At 32.9% G+C, this 20359-nt stretch overlaps 2 protein-coding genes across 3 annotated transcripts in view; both read right to left on the bottom strand.

The window, feature by feature from the left end:
- Positions 1 to 3793: 3793 nt before the first annotated feature.
- On the bottom strand, positions 3794 to 5490 carry LOC134708023 (uridine phosphorylase 1-like). Its single transcript, XM_063568262.1, has 3 exons — positions 5314 to 5490; positions 4709 to 4855; positions 3794 to 4219 (listed from the first exon to the last, which is right to left on the bottom strand). Exons 1-3 carry the CDS (start codon positions 5336 to 5338, stop codon positions 4062 to 4064), a joined length of 330 nt encoding a protein of 109 aa, XP_063424332.1. The 5' UTR covers positions 5339 to 5490; the 3' UTR covers positions 3794 to 4061.
- Positions 5491 to 13034: 7544 nt separating this feature from the next.
- LOC134708021 (uridine phosphorylase 1-like) overlaps positions 13035 to 20359 on the bottom strand; it is a 43375-nt gene continuing 36050 nt past the window's right edge. For both annotated transcript variants that reach the window (XM_063568261.1, XM_063568260.1), the window contains exons 6-8: positions 14555 to 14693; positions 13950 to 14096; positions 13035 to 13460 (exon numbers count right to left, since the gene is read on the bottom strand). In XM_063568261.1, coding sequence (XP_063424331.1) covers positions 13303 to 13460; positions 13950 to 14096; positions 14555 to 14693 — 444 coding nt within the window. In that variant the 3' untranslated portion in view covers positions 13035 to 13302. The remainder of the gene's footprint in view (positions 13461 to 13949; positions 14097 to 14554; positions 14694 to 20359) is intronic.

Below are 20359 nucleotides of genomic sequence, written 5' to 3'. Positions count from 1 at the left end.
ACAACAAAGAAAACTTAAGACTGAGCAACACAAACCCAACTAATAACCGGGGGGGGGGGGGGGGGGGTCTCAGGTGCTCCGGAAGGATACATGTGGCACACCCATCGTGTTGCTCATGGAAGAACAAACCCGGCGATTAATCTTATTCGGTATGTCACATTCGAGGAAAATAGAACGGATTTACATATCATTCTTTTGATAATTTCTACTTAAAACAAAAAGTTCAGTTGAACATGTACAGTTTCTGAACTGACAAGTGAGGAAAGAACAGTCCTTATAAAAACTTAAAGATTTTGTGGCAAGACATCTTCTTTAGTCGTTGTTGTTCAACTTCATAAGTTAAGACTGTAATGAGTTCAATACTTATTGAATTTCAATTTCTCATTTTTTAAGACTCTCATAACACGTTAAAACCAAACATCTTATTTCTAATTTCATATGCTTTTAAAAGAACATGGTTTATAAGTGACAAGAACACTCCATTGACACTGTTTCACAAATTTGGTAGCTTATCTGTTAAAAAATGCTTAACGAAATCTAGGAATAAATATAATTATATACATTTGGACAACTCACATAAGAATTTATGTGTTATTAGAATTTACACAATTGATCCAATAACAATAAAGTATTAACATTTTGGATATACAATTATATATATATGTTACAGACATTTTCTAAATTTAGGCATTTTGTAAAATGACTGAATTTTTAGGCATTTTCTAAAATGCCTAAAGGTGACAGGCATTTTGTAAAATGCCTAAAAAAACCTAGTCATTTTGTAAAATGCCTGAAATTTTTAATGAAAATTTTACAAATTGCCTGGTCTGTTTCAGGCAAATTGTGTAAATATGAAATACATGAAATAGAACATAAAAATATAGTGTAAAGGTACAAAAAGGGTCGAGTAAAATAAATTTAAGATTATTCTTTAAAAAATTTAACAAGAAAATCTGTAGGTTTCTAAGACATGTAGGAGCCTGAATTGCTCATCTTGCAAAATATTGAAAATAAAAGTATAATACACTCAAGGCACATTTTAACAATTGGTTAAGTAAACTAGAGGCTCTAAAGAGCCTGTGTCGCTCACCTTGGTCTATGTGCATATTAAACAAAGGACACAAATGGATTCATGACAAAATTGTATTTTGGTGATGGTGATGTGTTTGAAGTTCTTACTTTACTGAACGTTCTTGCTTCTTACAATTATATCTATAATGAACCTTGCCCATTAGTAACAGAGAAAAATATTTGGTAAAAATTTACATAAATTTACCGAGTTAATGAAAATTGTTAAAAATTGACTATAAAGGGTAATAACTCCTTAAGGGGTCAATTGACCATTTAGGTCATGTTGACTTATTTGTAGATCTTACTTTGCTGAACATTATTGCTGTTTACAGTTTATTTCTATCTATAATAGTATTCAAGATAATAACCAAAAACGGCAAAATTTCTTTAAAAATTACCAATTGGAGGGCAGCAAGCCAACAACCGATTGTCCAATTCATCTAAAAATTTCAGGGCAGATAGATATTGACCTGATAAACATTTTTATCCCATGTCAAATTTCCTCAAAATGCTTTGGTTTTTGATTTATAAGCCAAAAACTGCATTTTACCCCTATGTTCTATTTTTAGCCGTAACGACCATCTTGGTTGGTTGACCGGGTCACGCCACACATTTTTTAAACTAGATACCCCAAAGATGATTGTGGCCAAGTTTGGATTAATTTGGCACAGTAGTTTCAGAGGAGAAGATTTTTGTAAAAGATTACTTAGATTTATGAAAAATGGTTAAAAATTGACTATAAAGGACAATAACTCCTAAAGGGGTCAACTGACCATTTCGGTCATGTTGACTTATTTGTAAATCTAACTTTGCTGAACATTATCACTGTTAACAGTTTATCTTTATCTATAATAATATTCAAAATAATAACCAAAAACAGCAAAATTTCCTCAAAATTACCAATTCAGGGGCAGCAACCCAACAACAGGTTAACCGATTCATCTGAAAATTTCAGGGCAGATAGATCTTGACCTGATAAACATTATTACCCCATGTCAGATTTCCTCTGAATGCTTTGGTTTTTGAGTTATAAGCCAAAAACTGCATTTTACCCCTATGTTCTATTTTAGCCGTGGCGGCCATCTTGGTTGGATGACCGGGTCACGCCACACATTTTTTAAACTAGATACCCCAATGATGATTGTGGCCAAGTGTGGTTTGATTTGGCCCAGTAGTTTCAGAGGAGAAGATTTTTGTAAAAGTTAACGACGACGGACGACGACGGACGACGGACGCCAAGTGATGAGAAAAGCTCACTTGGCCCTTCGGGCCAGGTGAGCTAAAAATAAAAAGGACATAATCACATATGAAGATTGAGTTGACGACTTCTGTTACCATTAAGTTGCCTCATAGGTCAATAATTGAATATGCATGACATATTTGCCACTTGAAAAGCATGCGCCATTCAATGTCTGATACTATCACTTGTCATCTGTGTTCAAATGGAAGAGGTTATCAAAAATGAAAGAAGGTATGCATCAGACTCAATGACAAAACAAGCTGTAAGGTTAGAAATCTATCAGAAAGAGTTTTGACAGAGGTGGATGTTGGAGCGAATGTATTAGTTGCAATTCCCCATGTGGATTGAGAGAAAGGAGACCCGTGTAACCTTATGGCTGTTGTTACTGGTAAGGAAGAGCATGGTTATAAACTGGAAATTAAAGATGGAATACTACGTGGACTTTTTTACACCAGGAATCAGTTTGGACTGTCTTTCAGTAACTTTATCGCTATTCAATCTGTAAATTATGATAATATAATATCCTTTAGAAAAACTGTCAGTAAAGTTCCTTTGTGTGATGGTCAGGGTTACACAAAATGTGGCTGTAGTGCTGTTGTAAGACTAGATGTAATACTAAACGGTGTCTTTGCAAAAAGTCAGAAAAATTGTGTAGCAGTTGCTGTCATCCAATCATTACATGAAGCAAAAATAATTTTCATCTTCAGTATTAAATGATTTAATTACAATTATAAAACTGTAACTGTTTAAATTGCATGCTATATTTTATGATTGAATAAAATCATCTGTTTGATATTTCCAGTCGTTAAATTTTGAGTACATTCCATTCAGTTTTAGTCTTTTAGGCATTTTGTAAAATGCCTTACAATATTTTCAGGCATTTTACAAAATGCCTGAAAAAAATAGTCAACTTGTAAAATGCCTAAATCATGCATGCATTTTAGAAAATGCCTAAAAATTTCAGTCATTTTACAAAATGCCAAAATTTAGAAATTGCCTGTAACATATATATATCTATAATACTAAAATAACGAGTTACAATTTGTCAGCCGTCATCACGTAAAAACGATGAATCAAAGAAGTCAACTATATATATATATCTAATATAGTACAATGGTGTTGATTAAAAATTACACAACTCCAGGCCCCTTTGTTTTCCACGTAAATAATATCGCCAATAATTAAAAAGTTCCGGATCGAATCCGACACCGATAGTATATTCACCTATTACTTTATCTGTACGTTCCGCATCTGACAGGCGCACTACCAAACGGTGTAATTAATATTTTGCTGTATACTGTTGAGAGAAAAATACTCCATTCCAGGTCCTTTTGTTTTTCAAATTATTAATATTAACAATAATTGATAGGTTCCAGGTCGACGGGTTCAAACAGAAAGATTTTGAAAGCAGAGAAAACTGTGCATCTTATAATCGGCATGACTTTATCAGATGACAATACCAATACTAAAATAAGGCATACGCATAGTTATAAACTTTAATATCAGTCAGGGACCCGCGATGTTCTAGTATATATATATATAAACTAGAGTATACATAAGTGTGTACAAAATATATAACTAATTCATAAAAGGTAATAGTCAAGAAATATTTGAACGTTTTTGGCTTTCATCAGAGGAATCTTCCTGAAATATTAAGATTTCAAACAATAGAAATATCTTGTCAGAGCTTAATATCGCTTCTTTTGTCTTTTAAATTGGAAATTTGTTGACATTTCAAAACAGAGAGGATTTAACCATTTTTGTGTCTGTTTTGTTGAGTTATCCGTCGCTTGATGAATCTTAGTACGAGTTTTTGTGCCCTATGTTGCCAGGATTTTAGAAGACTGAAATCCGTACTGACGAAGTCGCCTTTAAGTCTGTCAAGTAAAGTTACACATGCAACTGCTCCTGCAATATAAGAAATCAGAGGTTAATAAAACTGGAAACGTGACACTTATTTCATCTACTAATCCTATTCAACAAAAGCAAATCATGCTTCATTTAAAGAACTTTTGCACTTCAAACTTGAAGAAATCAGCTGCCATTTGACCATCAAAGTTTTGAAAAAAAATATTCATTTCATGATCTTCTTTCATATTGATTGCACTGATACGTTTTAATCTTCTTTTTTTCCAGTTGTGAAAGGAAATGAATTTTGGTTCTTTCATCCACTGCACTTAACGTTAATGTATTGTTTGAATGTGTAACCTGTTAAGTCTTGAATATACACCTGAAATATTTGTCTCTATCCGTATATCAATCATATATCAATCATGTTGGTTTATTGAAAACGACCTTATGACATAGGGTATATGTTTAATCTTTCTTAAAGATTCTAATATCAAATAAAAGTATAGAATTTAACATCTAGAACGATAAATGGTATACGATATTTACCTGGTACTCCTGCATGATTACACATGGCAAGAAATCCAAGAGATTCCATTTCAATATTACAAACACCATTTGCTTTCACGTTATTCAGAAATTTCATTTTATCGTCTTCGTCATAGTCACAAAAAGCTCCATCTAATCTGGCTTGTCCTGTTTGATATCAATGTAAAAATCAAAATTCTATATCATATTTGAATGAATCTTTTAAACTAATTAACCTACATTGTAAAATATTACATTTAAAGTCAGTTACTGATATCATATAACAAATGCTGTGATGACCGAGACCTATTCGTCAATTGTGAAAAGTTTTTAGTAACTATTTAGTTGATAGAAATACAAAATAAACCCTTTTCCTTTTATTGTTTGTTTCTTTTTTGTCAAATAAGTATACTAGATGATACTATATTTCCGAGTAGAGGGCTTTCAATGCCTTAAATTATTTAAACGATTTTACCTAAAGCAGTACCTTTCTTAATATTTATCCCGAGACCAAGTCTTGAAATATTCTCAATAAAATCTATTGATGTAATATGATCCGTTAATACCATAATAATAAAATCTACGTTTCCTAGGAATATATAAAGTACCTCATGAAGTATGCATACCTTCATAAAAATCATCAGTGCACATCGTTGTACCGGTGACAGTTTTAAAGTCGTCTGTATTTTCTGAACAGCTAAGCAGTTCTTCTAAAAGAGGTTTCTCAACATATGCAGGTCTTTGCACTTTCTTACCGAGAATAGTCTAAAATATATAGTGAAAGCAGCGTTTAAAGTAACATTGGCACAATACGTTTTTAAACATGAAGCATAACATACGCAAAAGCTTCACAATCTTTCTTGTCTACAAATCATGTATCAACTGAAAATTAGTGTGAATATTCAGTTGAATGATTCTTGATTGGTTTCTTTCAAGAATAAGTTTCATTGTCAGCATGGTAAATGTAAATTAAATGTTTATTATTGATGCATGACTGCATTTCTCGGCATTTCATTTAAGAGTCAGTTTTAGTCATGAAAGGACTGTTTATTTTAATTTGGGGAAAATTAAAAAAAAGTGTGTTATAGACATAAGGTGGCACAAGAGTACAAAGAAAAGGTGGGAATTGTAGTGGTTTCCAGATTGTGAGTATGAATGTAAATCATGTAATATTTTAGTGAGGAATTATCCTTTTACTATTTACCTTTTAAATAAATAAAAAAATATAAAAACACACTTGAGTTACAACTAATTTTATTTCACATTCCGACTTTTTAAATCAAATACTATTTTATTAAGTTTAAATAAGGAAATATAATAAAATGACTCTAAAAAATTTGAATATATCCAAATCTTTTTATTTATTATTATTTCATCGGAATAATGGAAGTTAACTATTCTTCCCAACTATTCAGTAGTTAGAGTTTTGCCGAAAAGCTAAAGATCAAAGTGAATTTGTAGTTTAAATTTTTCCGGGAGGGGGGTGGCATTGCTTTGAAATTGTATATTTGTTTTAGTAATTTGAAGTTAATTAATAATTTATTCTTAATGACATTCAAGGTATAAATTTTACTGCACCAGTAAACTTCAACTTAGATTTTTTGTTGGTTTTACAAGACAACTTTTAGTCAGATTCAATCACTGATATAAATCCTTTCACTTTGATAAATGTGCTTTGGGACAATTGTAACTCATTTATAGTAGCTCTTTGTTTTGAACTGTAAATAGACCCAAATAATAGGATAATCCCTTACTAAAGCTAAGTTTATTTCGATAACCTTTGTAAATACAATGGTATACAGAAAATAATAACAACAAAGTTACCCTCAGTCACAACTGTGAAACATGAAGTTTACATAGAAATATTTAAATATGTACCGTATTGTCTATAAAATAAAAAATTTGATAGCAAAGTAATAATTTGACGAAATTAAGTTCCCTTTTCACTTTTGAATTGAATAACTTGGTTTTATGTACAACACATGTTAGTTAAGAGGTGTGAAGAATCAGATTGATGATTTGGTGTTAGCCTTCTGTTACAGTATTGTTGTATATTTTGCAGATTTACGATACTATCGGCACATGCGTATTGTAGTTTTTCTTTTCCAGATATAGATGTTTCCATATTCGGTTTGAACAGATTATCATTGATATACAACTTGTCTCTAACCAATAGCACTTTCCTCTTTTCTCTTCTGGCCTGTTTTGCCACCGGTATAATATTTTTCTTTTTTTTCTATTTCTTTTGGAAATTGTTCTTGTACTCCAAAATGTGTCCCCTTTGACTTGAATCCATTTTCTAAATACAATTTCTTTGTCCTTATTGAATGAATTTTGCCAAAATCGGACGATTTCCTCCGCGACCTCTTTTGTCGAATCTGTGAACTGTAACGAAGTTGATGTTTTTGTCAATGTTAAACTTTTAAATTTGTTTAATAAAGGAATTAAGTGTATCTTCTGTGTTTTCTTCCGAGTGAAATTGAATTCCAGTAAAGATTAGGTTGGTTTTCATTGCGCGCCACTTTAGCCCATCATCTTCAGTGTTACCCAATCTGAAATCTACGTTGTCATTACGATCTTTCTATCGCAATTCTGCAGTTTTCAAACTTGTTATGTTAGAAATGGTTTTTTTTTTTAAACCTATCCACTACTTTGTGCTTTAAGTGACCCATGTTTTCAGCGCTAATAAAAGTATAATACACTCAAGGCACATTTTAACAATTGGTTAAGTAAACTAGAGGCTCTAAAGAGCCTGTGTCGCTCACCTTGGTCTATGTGCATATTAAACAAAGGACACAAATGGATTCATGACAAAATTGTATTTTGGTGATGGTGATGTGTTTGAAGTTCTTACTTTACTGAACGTTCTTGCTTCTTACAATTATATCTATAATGAACCTTGCCCATTAGTAACAGAGAAAAATATTTGGTAAAAATTTACATAAATTTACCGAGTTAATGAAAATTGTTAAAAATTGACTATAAAGGGCAATAACTCCTTAAGGGGTCAATTGACCATTTAGGTCATGTTGACTTATTTGTAGATCTTACTTTGCTGAACATTATTGCTGTTTACAGTTTATTTCTATCTATAATAGTATTCAAGATAATAACCAAAAACGGCAAAATTTCTTTAAAAATTACCAATTGGAGGGCAGCATCCGATTGTCCAATTCATCTAAAAATTTCAGGGCAGATAGATATTGACCTGATAAACATTTTTATCCCATGTCAAATTTCCTCAAAATGCTTTGGTTTTTGAGTTATAAGCCAAAAACTGCATTTTACCCCTATGTTCTATTTTTAGCCGTAACGACCATCTTGGTTGGTTGACCGGGTCACGCCACACATTTTTTAAACTAGATACCCCAAAGATGATTGTGGCCAAGTTTGGATTAATTTGGCCCAGTAGTTTCAGAGGAGAAGATTTTTGTAAAAGATTACTTAGATTTATGAAAAATGGTTAAAAATTGACTATAAAGGACAATAACTCCTAAAGGGGTCAACTGACCATTTCGGTCATGTTGACTTATTTGTAAATCTAACTTTGCTGAACATTATCACTGTTAACAGTTTATCTTTATCTATAATAATATTCAAAATAATAACCAAAAACAGCAAAATTTCCTCAAAATTACCAATTCAGGGGCAGCAACCCAACAACAGGTTAACCGATTCATCTGAAAATTTCAGGGCAGATAGATCTTGACCTGATAAACATTATTACCCCATGTCAGATTTCCTCTGAATGCTTTGGTTTTTGAGTTATAAGCCAAAAACTGCATTTTACCCCTATGTTCTATTTTTAGCCGTGGCGGCCATCTTGGTTGGATGACCGGGTCACGCCACACATTTTTTAAACTAGATACCCCAATGATGATTGTGGCCAAGTGTGGTTTGATTTGGCCCAGTAGTTTCAGAGGAGAAGATTTTTTCACACGTACAGACAGAATCAATCAAAAACTATTCGGTGTAATTAAACAGACATATCGTTTTATGGAGGGTAATTTGCGAAAAATACAAATCTTGGCACCTACCCTAGCGGCTTGGGAAATTTAACAGTTCCATGACTGGTATTTTTCGCAAATACCCCTCCATAAAATGATATATCTGTTCAACTTTCAAGATAATAACCAAAAACGGCAAAATTTCCTTAAAATTACCAATTCATGGGCAGCAACCAAAAAGCGGTTCGCTGATTCATCTGAAATTTTCAGGGCAGATAGATCTCAACCGGATAAACATTTTTACTCTGATAGATTTGTTCTAAATGCTTTGGTTACAGAGACATAAGCCCAAACCTGTATTTCACCCCTATGCCCTTATTTTAGCCATGGTGGCCATATTGGTCGGTTTGCCGGGTCATATGACATATTTTTTTAAACTAGTAGATACCCAAATAAAGATTGTGGCCAAGTTTGGTTAACTTTGGCCCATTAGTTTCAGAGGAGATTTTTGAAAAAGATAACGACGGACGACGGAAGCCAAGTGATGAGAAAAGCTCACTTGGCCTTTTGGGTCAGGTGAGCTAAAAAGCAAACAAAAATGCACAAAACACAACAAAGAAAACTTAAGACTGAGCAACACAAACCCAACTAATAACCGGGGGGGGGGGGGGGGTCTCAGGTGCTCCGGAAGGATACATGTGGCACACCCATCGTGTTGCTCATGGAAGAACAAACCCGGCGATTAATCTTATTCGGTATGTCACATTCGAGGAAAATAGAACGGATTTACATATCATTCTTTTGATAATTTCTACTTAAAACAAAAAGTTCAGTTGAACATGTACAGTTTCTGAACTGACAAGTGAGGAAAGAACAGTCCTTATAAAAACTTAAAGATTTTGTGGCAAGACATCTTCTTTAGTCGTTGTTGTTCAACTTCATAAGTTAAGACTGTAATGAGTTCAATACTTATTGAATTTCAATTTCTCATTTTTTAAGACTCTCATAACACGTTAAAACCAAACATCTTATTTCTAATTTCATATGCTTTTAAAAGAACATGGTTTATAAGTGACAAGAACACTCCATTGACACTGTTTCACAAATTTGGTAGCTTATCTGTTAAAAAATGCTTAACGAAATCTAGGAATAAATATAATTATATACATTTGGACAACTCACATAAGAATTTATGTGTTATTAGAATTTACACAATTGATCCAATAACAATAAAGTATTAACATTTTGGATATACAATTATATATATATGTTACAGACATTTTCTAAATTTAGGCATTTTGTAAAATGACTGAATTTTTAGGCATTTTCTAAAATGCCTAAAGGTGACAGGCATTTTGTAAAATGCCTAAAAAAACCTAGTCATTTTGTAAAATGCCTGAAATTTTTAATGAAAATTTTACAAATTGCCTGGTCTGTTTCAGGCAAATTGTGTAAATATGAAATACATGAAATAGAACATAAAAATATAGTGTAAAGGTACAAAAAGGGTCGAGTAAAATAAATTTAAGATTATTCTTTAAAAAATTTAACAAGAAAATCTGTAGGTTTCTAAGACATGTAGGAGCCTGAATTGCTCATCTTGCAAAATATTGAAAATAAAAGTATAATACACTCAAGGCACATTTTAACAATTGGTTAAGTAAACTAGAGGCTCTAAAGAGCCTGTGTCGCTCACCTTGGTCTATGTGCATATTAAACAAAGGACACAAATGGATTCATGACAAAATTGTATTTTGGTGATGGTGATGTGTTTGAAGTTCTTACTTTACTGAACGTTCTTGCTTCTTACAATTATATCTATAATGAACCTTGCCCATTAGTAACAGAGAAAAATATTTGGTAAAAATTTACATAAATTTACCGAGTTAATGAAAATTGTTAAAAATTGACTATAAAGGGTAATAACTCCTTAAGGGGTCAATTGACCATTTAGGTCATGTTGACTTATTTGTAGATCTTACTTTGCTGAACATTATTGCTGTTTACAGTTTATTTCTATCTATAATAGTATTCAAGATAATAACCAAAAACGGCAAAATTTCTTTAAAAATTACCAATTGGAGGGCAGCAAGCCAACAACCGATTGTCCAATTCATCTAAAAATTTCAGGGCAGATAGATATTGACCTGATAAACATTTTTATCCCATGTCAAATTTCCTCAAAATGCTTTGGTTTTTGAGTTATAAGCCAAAAACTGCATTTTACCCCTATGTTCTATTTTTAGCCGTAACGACCATCTTGGTTGGTTGACCGGGTCACGCCACACATTTTTTAAACTAGATACCCCAAAGATGATTGTGGCCAAGTTTGGATTAATTTGGCCCAGTAGTTTCAGAGGAGAAGATTTTTGTAAAAGATTACTTAGATTTATGAAAAATGGTTAAAAATTGACTATAAAGGACAATAACTCCTAAAGGGGTCAACTGACCATTTCGGTCATGTTGACTTATTTGTAAATCTAACTTTGCTGAACATTATCACTGTTAACAGTTTATCTTTATCTATAATAATATTCAAAATAATAACCAAAAACAGCAAAATTTCCTCAAAATTACCAATTCAGGGGCAGCAACCCAACAACAGGTTAACCGATTCATCTGAAAATTTCAGGGCAGATAGATCTTGACCTGATAAACATTATTACCCCATGTCAGATTTCCTCTGAATGCTTTGGTTTTTGAGTTATAAGCCAAAAACTGCATTTTACCCCTATGTTCTATTTTTAGCCGTGGCGGCCATCTTGGTTGGATAACCGGGTCACGCCACACATTTTTTAAACTAGATACCCCAATGATGATTGTGGCCAAGTGTGGTTTGATTTGGCCCAGTAGTTTCAGAGGAGAAGATTTTTGTAAAAGTTAACGACGACGGACGACGACGGACGACGGACGCCAAGTGATGAAAAAAGCTCACTTGGCCCTTCGGGCCAGGTGAGCTAAAAATAAAAAGGACATAATCACATATGAAGATTGAGTTGACGACTTCTGTTACCATTAAGTTGCCTCATAGGTCAATAATTGAATATGCATGACATATTTGCCACTTGAAAAGCATGCGCCATTCAATGTCTGATACTATCACTTGTCATCTGTGTTCAAATGGAAGAGGTTATCAAAAATGAAAGAAGGTATGCATCAGACTCAATGACAAAACAAGCTGTAAGGTTAGAAATCTATCAGAAAGAGTTTTGACAGAGGTGGATGTTGGAGCGAATGTATTAGTTGCAATTCCCCATGTGGATTGAGAGAAAGGAGACCCGTGTAACCTTATGGCTGTTGTTACTGGTAAGGAAGAGCATGGTTATAAACTGGAAATTAAAGATGGAATACTACGTGGACTTTTTTACACCAGGAATCAGTTTGGACTGTCTTTCAGTAACTTTATCGCTATTCAATCTGTAAATTATGATAATATAATATCCTTTAGAAAAACTGTCAGTAAAGTTCCTTTGTGTGATGGTCAGGGTTACACAAAATGTGGCTGTAGTGCTGTTGTAAGACTAGATGTAATACTAAACGGTGTCTTTGCAAAAAGTCAGAAAAATTGTGTAGCAGTTGCTGTCATCCAATCATTACATGAAGCAAAAATAATTTTCATCTTCAGTATTAAATGATTTAATTACAATTATAAAACTGTAACTGTTTAAATTGCATGCTATATTTTATGATTGAATAAAATCATCTGTTTGATATTTCCAGTCGTTAAATTTTGAGTACATTCCATTCAGTTTTAGTCTTTTAGGCATTTTGTAAAATGCCTTACAATATTTTCAGGCATTTTACAAAATGCCTGAAAAAAATAGTCAACTTGTAAAATGCCTAAATCATGCATGCATTTTAGAAAATGCCTAAAAATTTCAGTCATTTTACAAAATGCCAAAATTTAGAAATTGCCTGTAACATATATATATCTATAATACTAAAATAACGAGTTACAATTTGTCAGCCGTCATCACGTAAAAACGATGAATCAAAGAAGTCAACTATATATATATATCTAATATAGTACAATGGTGTTGATTAAAAATTACACAACTCCAGGCCCCTTTGTTTTCCACGTAAATAATATCGCCAATAATTAAAAAGTTCCGGATCGAATCCGACACCGATAGTATATTCACCTATTACTTTATCTGTACGTTCCGCATCTGACAGGCGCACTACCAAACGGTGTAATTAATATTTTGCTGTATACTGTTGAGAGAAAAATACTCCATTCCAGGTCCTTTTGTTTTTCAAATTATTAATATTAACAATAATTGATAGGTTCCAGGTCGACGGGTTCAAACAGAAAGATTTTGAAAGCAGAGAAAACTGTGCATCTTATAATCGGCATGACTTTATCAGATGACAATACCAATACTAAAATAAGGCATACGCATAGTTATAAACTTTAATATCAGTCAGGGACCCGCGATGTTCTAGTATATATATATATAAACTAGAGTATACATAAGTGTGTACAAAATATATAACTAATTCATAAAAGGTAATAGTCAAGAAATATTTGAACGTTTTTGGCTTTCATCAGAGGAATCTTCCTGAAATATTAAGATTTCAAACAATAGAAATATCTTGTCAGAGCTTAATATCGCTTCTTTTGTCTTTTAAATTGGAAATTTGTTGACATTTCAAAACAGAGAGGATTTAACCATTTTTGTGTCTGTTTTGTTGAGTTATCCGTCGCTTGATGAATCTTAGTACGAGTTTTTGTGCCCTATGTTGCCAGGATTTTAGAAGACTGAAATCCGTACTGACGAAGTCGCCTTTAAGTCTGTCAAGTAAAGTTACACATGCAACTGCTCCTGCAATATAAGAAATCAGAGGTTAATAAAACTGGAAACGTGACACTTATTTCATCTACTAATCCTATTCAACAAAAGCAAATCATGCTTCATTTAAAGAACTTTTGCACTTCAAACTTGAAGAAATCAGCTGCCATTTGACCATCAAAGTTTTGAAAAAAAATATTCATTTCATGATCTTCTTTCATATTGATTGCACTGATACGTTTTAATCTTCTTTTTTTCCAGTTGTGAAAGGAAATGAATTTTGGTTCTTTCATCCACTGCACTTAACGTTAATGTATTGTTTGAATGTGTAACCTGTTAAGTCTTGAATATACACCTGAAATATTTGTCTCTATCCGTATATCAATCATATATCAATCATGTTGGTTTATTGAAAACGACCTTATGACATAGGGTATATGTTTAATCTTTCTTAAAGATTCTAATATCAAATAAAAGTATAGAATTTAACATCTAGAACGATAAATGGTATACGATATTTACCTGGTACTCCTGCATGATTACACATGGCAAGAAATCCAAGAGATTCCATTTCAATATTACAAACACCATTTGCTTTCACGTTATTCAGAAATTTCATTTTATCGTCTTCGTCATAGTCACAAAAAGCTCCATCTAATCTGGCTTGTCCTGTTTGATATCAATGTAAAAATCAAAATTCTATATCATATTTGAATGAATCTTTTAAACTAATTAACCTACATTGTAAAATATTACATTTAAAGTCAGTTACTGATATCATATAACAAATGCTGTGATGACCGAGACCTATTCGTCAATTGTGAAAAGTTTTTAGTAACTATTTAGTTGATAGAAATACAAAATAAACCCTTTTCCTTTTATTGTTTGTTTCTTTTTTGTCAAATAAGTATACTAGATGATACTATATTTCCGAGTAGAGGGCTTTCAATGCCTTAAATTATTTAAACGATTTTACCTAAAGCAGTACCTTTCTTAATATTTATCCCGAGACCAAGTCTTGAAATATTCTCAATAAAATCTATTGATGTAATATGATCCGTTAATACCATAATAATAAAATCTACGTTTCCTAGGAATATATAAAGTACCTCATGAAGTATGCATACCTTCATAAAAATCATCAGTGCACATCGTTGTACCGGTGACAGTTTTAAAGTCGTCTGTATTTTCTGAACAGCTAAGCAGTTCTTCTAAAAGAGGTTTCTCAACATATGCAGGTCTTTGCACTTTCTTACCGAGAATAGTCTAAAATATATAGTGAAAGCAGCGTTTAAAGTAACATTGGCACAATACGTTTTTAAACATGAAGCATAACATACGCAAAAGCTTCACAATCTTTCTTGTCTACAAATCATGTATCAACTGAAAATTAGTGTGAATATTCAGTTGAATGATTCTTGATTGGTTTCTTTCAAGAATAAGTTTCATTGTCAGCATGGTAAATGTAAATTAAATGTTTATTATTGATGCATGACTGCATTTCTCGGCATTTCATTTAAGAGTCAGTTTTAGTCATGAAAGGACTGTTTATTTTAATTTGGGGAAAATTAAAAAAAAGTGTGTTATAGACATAAGGTGGCACAAGAGTACAAAGAAAAGGTGGGAATTGTAGTGGTTTCCAGATTGTGAGTATGAATGTAAATCATGTAATATTTTAGTGAGGAATTATCCTTTTACTATTTACCTTTTAAATAAATAAAAAAATATAAAAACACACTTGAGTTACAACTAATTTTATTTCACATTCCGACTTTTTAAATCAAATACTATTTTATTAAGTTTAAATAAGGAAATATAATAAAATGACTCTAAAAAATTTGAATATATCCAAATCTTTTTATTTATTATTATTTCATCGGAATAATGGAAGTTAACTATTCTTCCCAACTATTCAGTAGTTAGAGTTTTGCCGAAAAGCTAAAGATCAAAGTGAATTTGTAGTTTAAATTTTTCCGGGAGGGGGGTGGCATTGCTTTGAAATTGTATATTTGTTTTAGTAATTTGAAGTTAATTAATAATTTATTCTTAATGACATTCAAGGTATAAATTTTACTGCACCAGTAAACTTCAACTTAGATTTTTTGTTGGTTTTACAAGACAACTTTTAGTCAGATTCAATCACTGATATAAATCCTTTCACTTTGATAAATGTGCTTTGGGACAATTGTAACTCATTTATAGTAGCTCTTTGTTTTGAACTGTAAATAGACCCAAATAATAGGATAATCCCTTACTAAAGCTAAGTTTATTTCGATAACCTTTGTAAATACAATGGTATACAGAAAATAATAACAACAAAGTTACCCTCAGTCACAACTGTGAAACATGAAGTTTACATAGAAATATTTAAATATGTACCGTATTGTCTATAAAATAAAAAATTTGATAGCAAAGTAATAATTTGACGAAATTAAGTTCCCTTTTCACTTTTGAATTGAATAACTTGGTTTTATGTACAACACATGTTAGTTAAGAGGTGTGAAGAATCAGATTGATGATTTGGTGTTAGCCTTCTGTTACAGTATTGTTGTATATTTTGCAGATTTACGATACTATCGGCACATGCGTATTGTAGTTTTTCTTTTCCAGATATAGATGTTTCCATATTCGGTTTGAACAGATTATCATTGATATACAACTTGTCTCTAACCAATAGCACTTTCCTCTTTTCTCTTCTGGCCTGTTTTGCCACCGGTATAATATTTTTCTTTTTTTTCTATTTCTTTTGGAAATTGTTCTTGTACTCCAAAATGTGTCCCCTTTGACTTGAATCCATTTTCTAAATACAATTTCTTTGTCCTTATTGAATGAATTTTGCCAAAATCGGACGATTTCCTCCGCGACCTCTTTTGTCGAATCTGTGAACTGTAACGAAGTTGATGTTTTTGTCAATGTTAAACTTTTAAATTTGTTTAATAAAGGAATTAAGTGTATCTTCTGTGTTTTCTTCCGAGTGAAATTGAATTCCAGTAAAGATTAGGTTGGTTTTCATTGCGCGCCACTTTAGCCCATCATCTTCAGTGTTACCCAATCTGAAATCTACGTTGTCATTACGATCTTTCTATCGCAATTCTGCAGTTTTCAAACTTGTTATGTTAGAAATGGTTTTTTTTTTTAAACCTATCCACTACTTTGTGCTTTAAGTGACCCATGTTTTCAGCGCTCGTTTCCATTTCAGTGCCCCTTTTCATCACAGACTCTAAATTATTTTCTAAATCATAGACTCTATGGGCAAGTGAGTTAACCGTGCTTTACTAAGAACATGATTTACATTCATTCTTCACAATTAAAGCTAGGTTCACACTGCCGATCAGATCAACTCGGTGATCCCGATTGTCCAAATTTCCAAGACCAAGCTCAACCGAATTCTTGATCGGGCCTGTTTATGACTTCTACCCGACCGTCATCCGACTGTACACAACCTTAACTCGACAATTCAAGGACATAATTCCGACAACAAAATGAATACTTATTCGATAATTCCGATAATAAATTCACGATCTTTAAACGATATTTACTCGACTAGCTAGTCCAAATCAACTGTTCACGATCTAAGTCAAATCTCGATCAGACCAGATCGATCTGATCGTATATATATATGGGTAGTAAGGATAGTCGGGAATTTGTCGCATATGAACAATTTTAGTATAAAAAACGTCTGAAATTTTTATTCCCCGCCGCTTCGGAGTGAGTATTACGTGTTACCCTTGTCTGTCCGTACGTATGTGCTTACGTCCTAACAATGTTAGTTTCCGTTCTCTAATTTTATTTTGCCTCAACCAAATTTTGTAAACGCCCTATACACAATGCTTATTACCATAAAACACAGTTCAAATGCGAATTTGGGAGGCTGTTATTGAGTAATGACCCTTTATAATGTTATATATGCTAGCTTGGGTATTATCAGTGTCCCATGGACACATTCTCTGTTTATTTGGTTATATTCAACAGAAGGTCCGAGTAAAACCATACAGTTAAAATATGTACATATAAATAAAGTAATTGGATTTGTGGGCAAGGTGCTAATAGCTAAGAAAGACAGGTTAATAGCTGTAACGGAGCTTGAACATTACAAAGAGGACGGACAAGTAGGAGTAGACAGCAACGAGCGCCGAGAAATATAGGTGAGGTAGTGGCTTTTAACATCTTCTATGAAGGACATCTCTACTCTATGCATAGAACAGATGAATGTATGAAGATAGTGATGATAAAGCCTTTTTTTAAAAAGAGTCATGTTCTTGATTGCCAAAACTCAAAATAGTGTCTAAAATTACTCAAATTCAGGTATTACCCTCCTCGCTTCATAGCTGTTATTTTATGCAAGAAAGGAGAGTTATACCTAAATTTGAGTAATTTACACAATATTTTGACTTATGACAAGCAAGAACACGTTTAGATATATAATATAATGTTAAAGTTAGACACATATGCATCGTTTGAACTAACAAAACGACAAACTGTAGACGCATTTGCAGCGAGTGTATAGTTGTCAAAGTTTATGCAAATTTTGCAAAATAAAATTGAGAATGGAAATGGGGGAAAAGAGAGAACAACCCGACCATAGAAAAAACAACAACAAAAGGTCACCAACAGGTCATCAATGTAGCGAGAAATCCCCGCACCCGGAGGCGTCCTTCAGTTGGCCCCTAAACAAATATATACTAATTCAGTGATAATGAACGCCATACTAATTTCCTTATTGTACACAAGAAACTAAAATTAAAATAATACAAGACTAACAAAGGCAAGATGCTCCTGACTTGGGACAGGCGCAAAACTGCGGCGGGGTTAAACATGTTTATGAGATCTCAACCCTCTCCCTATACCTCTAGCCAATGTAGAAAAGTAAACGCATAACAATACGCACATTTAAAATGCAGTTCAAGAGAAGTCCGAGTCTGATGTCAGAAGATGTAATCATAGAAAATAAACAAAATGACAATAATACATAAATAACAACAGACTACTAGCAGTTAACTGACATGCCAGCTCCAGACTTCAATTTAACTGATTGAAAGATAATGATTTCATCATTTGAATATCAGGCACAATCCTTTCCGTTAGGGGTTAAGTATCATACTATCATAACATATATGAGAAGAACATAACCCGTGTCATGCCAACAACTGGTAATTGAATAAATGTGTTTAGTTCCGATGCAAAGACCCTATAAGTGAATCAATATTAACGCCTTAATATGCAATCTTTAATGACCTGACAACAGTATCGTAACTATATCCCTTCCTTAAAAGTATGTTAGAAACAAATGAACTAATCGTTTGCACGCTGAACTCTTTGTTTCGCAAGTGTAAGAAAAAAATTCGCTACAAATTTTAAAATTATTTGTCTTTCGTCTCCTTTTTGTTTGAAATTACGTCAAAACGCTCGAATGATTAAAAAAATTGACAGTAAACATTTCTAGACAAACGGAAAATACGGACAGACAAAACAGAAAATAGAAAACAGGTAAATATATACTTCATGTTCTCAAAACCAACTTTGAAAGATAACTTAGTGGTGACTACTTGTAAACTTTTTGTGCTGACATGAATTGTCATTGATATGGTTATATTTATAAATTTACTGTTTACAAATTTTTGAAATTTTGAAATACTAAGGCTTTTCTACCTCAGGCATAGATTACCTTAGCTGCATTTGGCAAAACTTTTAGGAATTTTGGTTCTCAATGCTCCTCAACTTCGTACTTTATTTTGCCTTTTTAACTTTTTTGGATTCGAGCGTCACTGATGAGTCTTAATTTGTAGACGAAACGCGCGTCTGGCGTATATACTAAATTTAGTCCTGGTATCTATGATGAGTTTATTTACAACCACTGGGTCGATGCCACTGCTGGTGGAGATTTATTACCCCGAGGGTATCACAAGCCCAGTAGTCCGAGCACTTCTTGTGCTGACATGAATTGTCATTGATATGGTTATATTTATAAATTTACTGTTTACAAATTTTTGAATTTTTTGAAATACTAAGGCTTTTCTACCTCAGGCATAGGTTACCTTAGCTGCATTTGGCAAAACTTTCAGGAATTTTGGTTCTCAATGCTCTTTAACTTCGTACTTTATTTTGCCTTTTTAACTTTTTTGGATTCGAGCGTCACTAATGAGTCCTTTTGAAGACGAAATGCGCGTCTGACGTCTATACTAAATTTAGTCCTGGTATCTATGATGAGTTTATTTACAACCACGGGGTCGATGCCACTGCTGGCGGAGATTTATTTCCCCGAGGGTATCACAAGCCCAGTAGTCAGCACTTGTTGTGCTGACATAAATTGTAATTGATATGGTTATACTTATAAATTTACTGTTTACAAACTTTTGAATTTTTTGAAATACTAAGGCTTTTGCTACCTCAGGCATAGATTACCTTAGCTGCATTTGGCAAAACTTTTAGGAATTTTGGTTCTCAATGCTCTTCAACTTCGTACTTTATTTGGCCTTTTTACCTTTTTTGGATTCGAGCGTCACTGATGAGTCTTTTGTAGACGAAACGCGCGTCAGGCGTATATATTCACAATAACTTAAATATTTATAATTTAGAGTTGATCAGGTCTGCACACACTTTAAGCGAATCGTGTAGCAGTCATGTTTTCTCGTGTACGGTCGAGTAGAGATCGAAGAGTGATCGAATTTGTTCGCGAAGGGAACGGGTATTGGTCGAGTTGGTTTGGGATAAATTAAATAAAGAAGTCGCAGTGATCTGGAAGTGATCGGACATTGGTCGAGTTAATCTGGAAATGATCGGACATTAGTCGAGAAAAGGTCGAAATGATCGTGTACTGATCGGTAAAATTGTTGTATTCCGACCAAACTCGATTTTTACACGATCCTTTCTCGATCAATTCGATCGCTACTCGACGAATTTTCGATCTCTTCTCAAGTGACTTCCTTCTCGGT

Source organism: Mytilus trossulus, chromosome 2, assembly GCF_036588685.1.
Source record: "Mytilus trossulus isolate FHL-02 chromosome 2, PNRI_Mtr1.1.1.hap1, whole genome shotgun sequence".
NCBI classification, from domain to species: Eukaryota; Metazoa; Mollusca; class Bivalvia; order Mytilida; family Mytilidae; genus Mytilus; species Mytilus trossulus.
The sequence above is the reverse complement of the archived record's forward strand: the minus strand, read 5'-3'. Positions and strand labels throughout refer to the sequence as shown.

What these genes read in the sequence shown, in the direction of transcription:
- LOC134708023 (XM_063568262.1), bottom strand. Translation starts at nt 5,338, where the DNA reads ATGTGCACTGATGATTTTTATGAAG. An exon ending in CACTGATGATTTTTATGAAG is followed by an intron (nt 4,856 to 5,313) that starts GTATGCATACTT and finishes GATATCAAACAG; the next exon opens with GACAAGCCAGATTAGATGGA. An exon ending in TAATCATGCAGGAGTACCAG is followed by an intron (nt 4,220 to 4,708) that starts GTAAATATCGTA and finishes CTTATATTGCAG; the next exon opens with GAGCAGTTGCATGTGTAACT.